The sequence below is a fragment of the Sinocyclocheilus grahami genome, unplaced genomic scaffold (genome assembly GCF_001515645.1).
Source record: "Sinocyclocheilus grahami isolate Dianchi unplaced genomic scaffold, SAMN03320097.WGS_v1.1 scaffold17.1, whole genome shotgun sequence".
Classification (NCBI taxonomy): Eukaryota; Metazoa; Chordata; class Actinopteri; order Cypriniformes; family Cyprinidae; genus Sinocyclocheilus; species Sinocyclocheilus grahami.
In genome coordinates this window covers 1,590,213-1,601,569 of record NW_015505196.1, presented here as the reverse complement: position 1 = coordinate 1,601,569, position 11,357 = coordinate 1,590,213, and the positions used below count along the sequence as shown (strand labels likewise).

The 11,357-nt window shown below is 38.6% G+C and overlaps 1 protein-coding gene and 1 non-coding gene across 2 annotated transcripts in view; both read right to left on the bottom strand.

The window, feature by feature from the left end:
• Nucleotides 1–2,948: 2,948 nt before the first annotated feature.
• Nucleotides 2,949–3,030, bottom strand: trnas-aga (transfer RNA serine (anticodon AGA)). Its single transcript has one exon. It is a non-coding gene; the product is annotated as a tRNA-Ser (tRNA).
• Nucleotides 3,031–4,631: 1,601 nt separating this feature from the next.
• Nucleotides 4,632–11,357, bottom strand: part of LOC107550768 (polypeptide N-acetylgalactosaminyltransferase-like 6) — a 39,058-nt gene continuing 32,332 nt past the window's right edge. The window contains exons 6-8 of the mRNA XM_016232145.1: nt 7,322–7,438; nt 7,077–7,226; nt 4,632–5,172 (exon numbers count right to left, since the gene is read on the bottom strand). Of these exons, the coding sequence (XP_016087631.1) occupies nt 5,005–5,172; nt 7,077–7,226; nt 7,322–7,438 (435 nt within the window). The 3' untranslated portion in view covers nt 4,632–5,004. The remainder of the gene's footprint in view (nt 5,173–7,076; nt 7,227–7,321; nt 7,439–11,357) is intronic.

Genomic DNA, 11,357 nt, shown 5'->3' with positions numbered 1-11,357 from the left:
CCCTCTATTAATCATTTTATGCTCACTGACAATAATAATGCTATTCAAGCCATATGGGTAGTCGTAGTAATCGTTTTCAGTCACAAGATGGCGCCAAATTAGCTCTTACATGTGTATTAAACTAGAGAAATCGTCATGTTGCACACCTTTCCCACAGCAAATTGGTTTCTGGCTAAGCTCCCGTCTAATGCAAAAATGTATATCACTTTTTATTTCATGTTTCTCAAATTTTGAACTGGATTTTTGCTAGTCACCTATAAGAATCTAAAGAACAAATACATTTTTTAAAATAGCAAATTACATGCATCCTCTCATTTATCGTGTCAGGCTTAAAATAATGATATGGGCTGTCATGACTCATGCATAATGTCGACTACACATTTACATGTCAACTAGATGAAGATATCATAATAATTTCTAAAATAAAACAAATTTATTTAATCAATTTATTTATTTTATTTATATAGCCTACACTAGAAATGCCATGTTAAAGTGGAAATTGCTTAAGAGAAATTCTCTCTCCTGAAACTGCTTGACAGTTACTTATTGTTATTTATTGTTATGGAAACCTGAGACACTGCACCGAGACACACCTCCTGAAAGTCCTAAAACTGTTTAAACCGGGACATCTGGTCGCCCTACCTTTCCCTAATTTGCTTAGGGCATACAACTGCCTGTTAGATTCTTAGCGTGTTTTCCATTTTCACTATGACGGCTTAAACTCTGTTTGAGTTTAGGGTGCAGTTATTAAAATACAACATCTGCCATTCATGCTCTGTACTAAAGTGTGTATTGTCTGTGGTTATGTGCTCTGAATGGATCCATCACAAACCACAGTTAAGGTTTGCTAGCATCACCCTTGTTAACTGTGCTGTAACTACACCAGCTGACCGCATAATGGTTTCCTCAAAAATATTAAGCCGCATAATTGTTTCAACGCTGGTTCTTGAGCAGCAAATCAACATATTAGACTGACAGAAAATAGTTATTTTAAATTGCAACAATATTTCTCAATATTACAGTTGGTCTAGCGAGCATTAGATTTAAACTTTAAAGTAAAATAATATTTTTTAAAGGGGTCATATGATGTTGCTAAAAAGAACATTATTTGGTGTATTTGGTGTAATAAAATGTGTTTATGCGGTTTAAGGTAAAAAAAACATTATTTTCCACATACTGTACATTATTGTTTCTCCTCTATGCCCCGTCTTTCTGAAACGCATCGATTTTTACAAAGCTCATCAGTCTGAAAAAGCAAGGTGTGCTGTGATTGGCCAGCTATCCAGTGCGCTATGATTGGCCGAATACCTCAAGCGTGTGACGGAAATGTTACACCCCTCACCATACTGTGATGATGCCCTGTCAGGCCGGAGCGATGATTCAAAAACATGAAAACCCATTATAAACGCGGCATTCGTTGCATTCAGTGGGGACATAATTATGGATTATAATGACTTATACTGTCTTTTTACGCGTTGCGTTGCATCGCGCCGTGTAAACATAAAACCATGTCTGCATTTGTGATCGGAGAAATGACAAACAACAAGCCCTACTCTACACTCACTTTAAATATAAAAAATATAAAATATAAAAACTCTTTAAATATAAAAAACTTACTTACAGTATGTGAGTCAGAACAGCCGGCATTGTAGTCTACTCTACCAGGATCAGGAAGCAGACCTCCATAAAATGTGCTGCACACATCTGAATATTTGGGTTGAAGTGTTCTGGAACAGTGTTGTAAATACAACTTAACCACTGATTTCTAGTCGTGTCCATTTTTGGATGACCAAACAAAGTAGTTTCACTTTCACAATGAAACACAGCATCACACACGGTGGCCTTGAGTGAGTGGCGGCGGCCTACAGTGAGCAGAGGCCGGGGGGCTAGAGTGAGGAACGGCGGGCGGGCTGGAGTGAGCAGAGGCGGTGGGCTTGAGAACGGCGCGGCCGGCGGATTCGATGAAGGAGCGTCCGGAGGGCTTGCGGCAACCACATATGACGACCCCGGGCTGGACGCTTCGTCCACGGTGAAAGCCGATCCGGCGATCCACAGCGTGAAGTTGTTGTATTTCCTCAGTGACCAGCACGGGTCAGCTCCAGGCATGACGAAGCCATATCATCCTCTTTTGGAAGGCCAAACGAAGTAGTTTCGCTTTCACAACGAAACACAGCGCCTTCACGACATGGCGGCGGCAACAAAAATACTACAGCGAGAATAAAAGTTACGCCTTCTTTCTTTGCGTGAACATTTGGGTGGCGTTATGCAAATCTTCCCACATCGTGACGTAGACATGTGGGGGCGTGTTAGAACGAGCCGTTTTAGGTAGGAGTGGTTGACTCTTAACTTTTATAAAGAACATCTCTTTGGATTTGAGACTTTAGTCTTTGCAACTTTACAGATCTTCTTTATGCACCAAGAGCTTGTAACACTCCAAAGAGAAAGGAGAAATTTAAATCACATCATATAACCCCTTTAAAAGAAATATTAAACATTGTAACAAATTCAAACTTGGGAACATAAGAGTAGCCTATATTGGGGGGAAAAATCCTAATTTGAAATGTAATTTTAGTTTCATTAATCTGTAGTCATTCTAATATTATTTATGTAGGCCTCTGTGTAGTTGTTTCATGTAAAATCAGTGGAAGTTTATAGTAGTATGTCCTTATTAACTTCAGATAATTGACATGTGAGAGAGATTCTTTTGAACAACAGGATTGTGTATAAATTCATGACATGGTAAACCATAAGATAAATACACACATACAAACATTTTTAGTTAATAATTAAGTCCAGAGTGCAAAATACATATCTGAAGTTCTTGATTCGAAGCTCGACGTCCATGTACAAAACGTGTAGCGAAGTATGGCAACCCATTCTCGAAGTTTTGCACTGCATTAAAACCACCAAAGTGCACACAGTCAGCGGCGAGTAAATGATAAATGATTCGTTGTCGGCAGGATTCGAACCTGCGCGGGGAGACCCCAATGGATTTCTAATCCATCGCCTTAACCACTCGGCCACGACAACTCACAAACCACACTCTATATTGTAACAAAATAAATTTAAATAAAAATGAAAGAGAAGAGAGAAAAACCTACAAAGAACAAATACTGTGAAATTCACTCTGCTTGTAACGTTAAACTTGACTGTATCAGTGATAAACCACTTGCAGTAAGATAAGAACATATTTGTAGGAGATAAGCTCCTCCTAGTGTTCAAGAATGGAAACATACACCTCAGTTTTACAGACATGGAAATGTTTTCCCTCTAGAGATAACTTACTGTATATTTGCGGCACGTTTGCACTTAGCCTACTCTCCTCGTATCAGAATTTGATCCAGCAAGTCAGTATAAGTCTTCTGTCAGTCAGCAGAAATAAATAAATAAAACAGTCCCCACAACTAGCTACATAAACACAGCACAAAAAGTTTTGAATATCCACAAATTTACTGGCCAACAGAAATGCTAATCAATAAACTGTATAAAACTGCAACTTCTAAAACATGTCACAGCTTACCCTTACTTCACATTCATGAAAAATGCCATTGCCCTAAAAACACAGTTCAACCTTTCATTTAAAATCTCATTCATTATGTAGCTGGCTCTTGTCTTAATTATGTCGTTGTGGTTTTATCATGTAATGTGATGGTATGTATTTGAATTTACAAAAATAAAGTCACAAAAAAGACTTGGGTATGCTATTTGATATCCACATGCAATAGGTCTGAACCATAAACTTAATTAATAGTTGAGGTAGGCTATAGCACTTGCGACAACTATGGCCCCACATAATCTAAAGCACCTTGCAGCAACCCCACACCAAAAAGATTACTGTGGTATTAAATCTTTACCTGTACATATTTGCTGATTATTGATGTTATGGAAATATACAAATTCAATATTTAAAAATGATCTGCTAGACCTATTTAGTCTGTATTCATACTGAGTGGGTAAGACAGGCTTCCAAACACCATAAAAGCTACAAAACCTATAATAAACGGTCCTTTATTCAACGAAATGACACATATCTATCTTGCAGGAAGGACATTTATAATATTAATTGCTGCTGTCACTAAAATGTCATTAACATGTAAGTCAAAAACGCAGGTAACAAAAGCTATATGCAGACCAGATTTTGTTATCAAGTAGTGGAATATCAAAACTGAAGGAGTGACTCAAGATTCAGTGAATTGACAGGTGAAATAATATAGTTTTAAAAGCAAGAGTGATACCGAACACAAAACACCAGAGGGAGCCAAACCACCACTTTTGAGATTTTCTATCAGTATTACAAAGACAGACCACACAGGCAAGAGACACACATCCACTCATTTTCTGCTTTATTTATAGACGAGAAACTCTGTAACAAGATAGATTCCATTGAAAAAGTCAAAGATCTCATTTAATAAGGTCAACCCAACACCTCATCCCAAGTTTGACTCTAACAGGTACAAGAGATGATAAAACCGAGTCAATACACATAACTTAAATCTGGAAAAGGCACCAAATAAATACAAATAAATATAGTCGAAACAATCCCAGAGAAAAATAAATAGCTTTACAAAAAAACTAAAGAAAAAAAAAAGAAGAAAAAATCTGAGAGCAAACTTTCTGGTTGTGTACAAATCCCCCATGCAATCTTCAAGGACTAATACAGAACATTCTTTCACTGGACTCCACTTCCAAAGTCCTAAAGCTGCACTGTTTTTTTAATGTATAGGGAGCAACTGGGGGCCCAAGCTAGACCCCTACTAGAGAGTCCAGGCTGTTTGTATTCTCCTCGACCAGCAAGGTGCTCATTGTGGATGCGTTTCCACCAGCCTTGTGTTTCTCTGCGTTTCTAGTCCCCTCTTTCAAGAGCCTGCTCTTGCTCAGTCTGCTGCAGAACCTTGAGAGGAACCCAGAGCCAGACAGTAACAACATCCAGGCCCACGTTAAGGATTGTGGGAGGTGTGTGTATGTGTGGAAGCCGGCTGACTGGCTCGACCACAACCCCAGGTCCTATGAGCTGGCGCCGCTGTTGAATTTGTCCAGAACGGTAGTGTTGACTTTCTGGAAGATCCACTGTTGTGTTTCAGACTCGGCGTCGCACTTATTCATGAAAATCTGCTTATCGCCGAGGCTACAGTCCATGCAACCGTTGCTCACCAGGTGGTACAAAGACTTATCCTGGAGCAAAAAGAAGATGGGATGGAGAAAGAGAGAGAAATAAAAATAAATAAACAAGAAACACAGTCACCGTGACTCTGCTGGAGGTCTAATCCTGCTTTATCTCCCACTAGCCTTCAGTCAGATTACAGGGGTAGAACTGAAGAACCCAACACAGAATCCGCTAATCAGAAAAGCTGACTTCATTTCATGGCTTGAGTTTGGAGGTGAAATGTGAGAATTTGATAAATGAAGGATGAGAGGGGTGGGAGGTAGAGGAATGTGAAAGTTAAATAAAAGGGAAAGAATGAGGGAACGCTTCAACATCAATCTCCTATCAAAAAGTAGAAGACAACAAAGAAACTTTCTACTTGAAAGTGTTCTCCACAGCACACTGGGCATGTATATTTTTGCGCTAGAAACTACTGAGTATGCCAAACAGAGCCGGTGAAAAAATAGAGGATGTGTCCCTGAGGGAGTGATCAGGCTGAGCAGAGGAGGGACATGCCTTCGGGCTTTCGGCTCTAGTTCTGTGCCGCTCTCCCTTGGGTTGATTTACTGTTCTCTGCGCCTCAGGCTGCTCCACTGCCAGGTACCACCTCTTCCTTTCAACTGTATATTTCCTCTCTCTATAGCGCCGTCATTGACCTATCCTGCAATGACAGTGATTTCTTTGCTTGGCACCTTAAAGCTCTTATATGAGAAAGAATATCTCAGTTTAGGCTCGTTCTACCTCGCTAGAGGGCTAGAAAAACTGAGCTTCTGTATTAGGCTCGCTCTGTCGTTAGTGATAGGCCCAGAGCGCCAGGCGTTAGTCCACAGGGGCATCTGTAACAAGGTGTATGCTGCTCTGTTGCTGTAGATATACTTTATTGACCTCCTAAAGAAGATGTGGAGAGGGAATATGGAGGAAGACAGGTGCGGCTTTTCCTTAGAGATGGTATATGAAAATGTATGAAGCTATATGAAAATGTAACACCTGGGTGTAAAACATTACTCATGTAGACTGTAATGGATTTTATCTCCATAACGTCAAAAGCTTTTGTATTCCGTCACTTGCCATTATTTATATTGTTCTTACAGACAAATACTGTGCCTACTACTTTTTCTTAAAAGATGTAAAATTATTTATATTTAAAGGGCATATACATTTATATATACATTTTCCTAAAGTTATAAAACCTTTCTGAAAAAATAGTATTGTTATGTATATTCATCTCAAGACTTATGCATTCATCTAATTGCTGATATATTATCTTTTTTAAAGACATGAACAATTAAATTTTGCTTTTATTTATATATATATATATATACACACACACACACACACACACTCTCTCTCTCTCTCTCTCTCAAAATTTGTTAATTCTATAAATCTAAAGTCTTATGGCTACATATATAGTAACATTTTCAAACTTTTTTTTTATTGATATACTATAATTATATTTTTGCAATTCATGTTGCTTGAAAAAGATGTTATTTTATCAGAGAACACATCGACAGCAGGGGCTTACAGGGTCAAACTGACTAAAAAAACCTTGACCCCAGACCTGTTATCTATGAAAAGGCAAGTTTTGAAGAAGAAATTTGTTAATTCTATAAATCTAAAGTCTTATGCCTACATATATAGTAACATTTTCAAACTTTTTTTTTATTGATATACTATAATTATATTTTTGCAATTCATGTTGCTTGAAAAAGATGTTATTTTATCAGAGAACACATCGACAGCAGGGGCTTACAGGGTCAAACTGACTAAAAAAACCTTGACCCCAGACCTGTTATCTATGAAAAGGCAAGTTTTGAAGAAGCTACTTGAAAGAAGTTAAAACTAATATGTTTTTAGTCACTACGTACAATAATTCTCATACATTTGTGCTATTTCAATGAGTGAGTAGCTATGTTCACATTTTTGACTACATTACCTTCCTGTAGCTCCAGAGCTGGTTGCCTTTCATACCATGGCAGTCATACAGGGTGATGGGGCTATTCTGACTAATAGCATCGAAGCAGAATTTTCTGGTGTGTAGGGGATCTCCAGGCCTGATGTCCTCTCTCCAGCCAAATGTGAAAATCTAACCACCACAGGGAACAGCGATTCTCTCAATTTCAAGGAGACTATCACAGAATGAGCTTCATGTCATGCTATCATCAGTTAGGAGCCTTATACCTGCTCGTGTGCCCATGTTCGCTCTGCGCCCTCTTTCAGACAAGTGTCCAGACGTAGCTCGGTGCCCGTGGAGCCATGTTTAGAGTCGATGCACAAACCAGACGCTGCATTACGGATCTATGGACAGAGAAATAGATTTGTTGAATGCCACCCTTCAATTGCACAAGGATTTAACAAGGTTAGCCTTAGCATTGTCATTGTATCTAACAAGGTTCAAGAACAAGGAATTGGAGATCAAAAAGTTTGTAGGACAAATCTGTACTGTAATACACACAAAAGCACTGTTTCAGCTAGTGAGCTGCCTCACTGCCTGTACTCTCTACATAGGCAGCTGTGTTTGAAGGTAGCATCCTAGCAGTCATGGAAAACATGGATTTGGACACAGCCAGGAACTCCACACATACAAACAACGCTCCACACACAAAATTTCAGTATAGGCGACGTGAGAAGAGTAATAAGCATAAAATACACAATACTAATACTTTTTTTTCAGTTGTTAAATATTGTAAGTTTATTATATAATTTATCAGTTATGAATAAATTATACATGGTTCAACAATAAGGAATGTTCTGCCCTGCCAGCATTTTTAACTAAGCAGCCCACCACAAAAAAGGTATTTTAATTTATAATTTATTTTTTAAATGTGCCAGAAATACTGATTTATCCATATATAATTTAAGTCCTTGAAACGGCTTTTGCTAAAAACAATGGCACATAATGCAATTTTTTTTTTTTTTTTAATTACTCATTATTGGTTAATAGTTTCTATTCCAGTTATTCATGTTAACAAAATTCGGTCTTTATTGCAATTTCAACAAAACCTCACTATACTATGCTATACTACATTATAATATAATATAATACTCTTACTCAACAACTTTCACACCATTTCTAAATTTTGCCTTGGAAAAAATAATATATTAGCAAAATGCAATCAATGTTCTCTATCAAGAAATGTTGCTTGAGATTTGACAGTTCTGTGAATATTAAAATGTATAAAATGATGCAGAATTGAGAATGTCAAAAGCATCTGCAAATTCTTTCTATTATTAAATATTTACCCATGAAGTATGTGGTTTACACCATTCAGATGTGATAAAAAAGTACTTCCTGACTATAACAATCACCTCTACAGTGCTCTCAGATGTGGATTCAAGGTAACAGTTAGCCAAAAGTTCCACTTCTTCCCTAATTGTGCAGCGAGGTACAATGTGACCCCTGGTCTCCAAACTTTTCAAGTGCTATTTAAATAATGATTCATTCAAAATACACCTGTTCACAAAGACATGTGCACTTTCCCCACTGCGTGAACTCCAGAGAGTTCCGCTGCCCCTTGTCCTTAAATTGGTCTCTTTTTTCATTTTTTGATTGGCTGTCCAGGTCACCTAATTTTCTTTAAGGCATTCAGGTGTACTGACTATTGTCACAGTGCAGCTCAATAATGCATAAGTGGCTGGAGCCACTGCCTCCTGAGCAGACACAGAAGAGCGGGCAGCAGTTCTGGGCCAATTCTGCTCACTTATTCACCTCACTAGGGAGACATGAGGGGACCAGGGCCTGGGGCAAGGTCACACAACAAGGAATTGGAGATCAAAAAGTTTGTAGGACAAATCTGTACTGTAATACACACAAAAGCACTGTTTCAGCTAGTGAGCTGCCTCACTGCCTGTACTCTCTACATAGGCAGCTGTGTTTGAAGGTAGCATCCTAGCAGTCATGGAAAACATGGATTTGGACACAGCCAGGAACTCCACACATACAAACAACGCTCCACACACAAAATTTCAGTATAGGCGACGTGAGAAGAGTAATAAGCATAAAATACACAATACTAATACTTTTTTTTCAGTTGTTAAATATTGTAAGTTTATTATATAATTTATCAGTTATGAATAAATTATACATGGTTCAACAATAAGGAATGTTCTGCCCTGCCAGCATTTTTAACTAAGCAGCCCACCACAAAAAAGGTATTTTAATTTATAATTTATTTTTTAAATGTGCCAGAAATACTGATTTATCCATATATAATTTAAGTCCTTGAAACGGCTTTTGCTAAAAACAATGGCACATAATGCAATTTTTTTTTTTTTTTTAATTACTCATTATTGGTTAATAGTTTCTATTCCAGTTATTTATGTTAACAAAATTCGGTCTTTATTGCAATTTCAACAAAACCTCACTATACTATGCTATACTACATTATAATATAATATAATACTCTTACTCAACAACTTTCACACCATTTCTAAATTTTGCCTTGGAAAAAATAATATATTAGCAAAATGCAATCAATATTCTCTATCAAGAAATGTTGCTTGAGATTTGACAGTTCTGTGAATATTAAAATGTATAAAATGATGCAGAATTGAGAATGTCAAAAGCATCTGCAAATTCTTTCTATTATTAAATATTTACCCATGAAGTATGTGGTTTACACCATTCAGATGTGAAAAAAAGTACTTCCTGACTATAACAATCACCTCTACAGTGCTCTCAGATGTGGATTCAAGGTAACAGTTAGCCAAAAGTTCCACTTCTTCCCTAATTGTGCAGCGAGGTACAATGCGACCCCTGGTCTCCAAACTTTTCAAGTGCTATTTAAATAATGATTCATTCAAAATACACCTGTTCACAAAGACATGTGCACTTTCCCCACTGCGTGAACTCCAGAGAGTTCCGCTGCCCCTTGTCCTTAAATTGGTCTCTTTTTTCATTTTTTGATTGGCTGTCCAGGTCGCCTAATTTTCTTTAAGGCATTCAGGTGTACTGACTATTGTCACAGTGCAGCTCAATAATGCATAAGTGGCTGGAGCCACTGCCTCCTGAGCAGACACAGAAGAGCGGGCAGCAGTTCTGGGCCAATTCTGCTCACTTATTCACCTCACTAGGGAGACATGAGGGGACCAGGGCCTGGGGCAAACATTTCCTCTTGCATCATTTTAAGTGCTGCTCAAGTCAAATCATCAGCGCCTACAACCTGTTTACGGCATATCACTTTTTTTTGCGGAGCACAAAAGAAATAAAATTTGTTTTAGAATTTTTATACCACAAAATAAACTATAAATATAAATTAAAGCATATGAGGTTACACTAGAAGAGCGCGTGTAATCACAAGCTCTTTAGAGGTAAATGCAGCAGAATCAGACCAAATCAGCATGGGTCTCTCCTCTCTTCCTCCTCTCAAGCCACAGGAAACCTAACAACTGCATTTACACTATACCAGCTTTTGGCAGCAATGGCTATGAGCATAGAAGTGGCTGAAAAGTCTGCTGATTGCATTATTTAAAGTATGTGAGTGTATTAAAGAGGCAATGAAATAGCTGTGGATGAGCGAGAGAGAGTATATACACGTGCAGGTGGCCGAGTGGCATATGGTTGACAGCTTGCTTACCCATTTCACTGCCCTGTCAGCTGGAGGTCATGCCGACGGTGACCCCTGTCCTTTGCTGAAAATGCCGACAAGGGCCCATTTCATTCCTTAGCTATACCCCCCCCCCTCTCTCTGTCATGGCCCGTGGGGGTGGCTTCGAAAGTCCAATGAGGCTCTTTTATTGTGCAATACATCAGGCAGGGGGACAGGTGGCCGCGCTGGCAGACCAGCTAGAGAGCGTGGCGTATGAAGCTATCAGCCTGACAGTCAAATTACTATCATTTCGCCTCAGGAAAGGAGATATTTACCATGCATAAATTTCCCCCGAGCAGGATCCCCAGCCGCACGCCACACAGCCTTTCCTTTTTACTATCAATTTACGTTGCTAATGCAGAGAGAGCCAATAAGTGAAACGGACGGCATGTTGTTGGCAAATTGACTTTTTTGGGCCGCCTCCACTGAAACATTTGAAACAGATTCCATTACTACCTCAGCCTGTATGTGTAGTTCGGATGGATGGATACGCTTTACGGTAAGCATCAGCCCTCCAATTAATTCGGATGGGAAATTAATTACATTTGTAAATTATTACTTGCCATTTCTGACACATCACGGCAGGGGATTGAAAAAAGAGGAGATGGTGTTCCCCGGGGGGATTCATT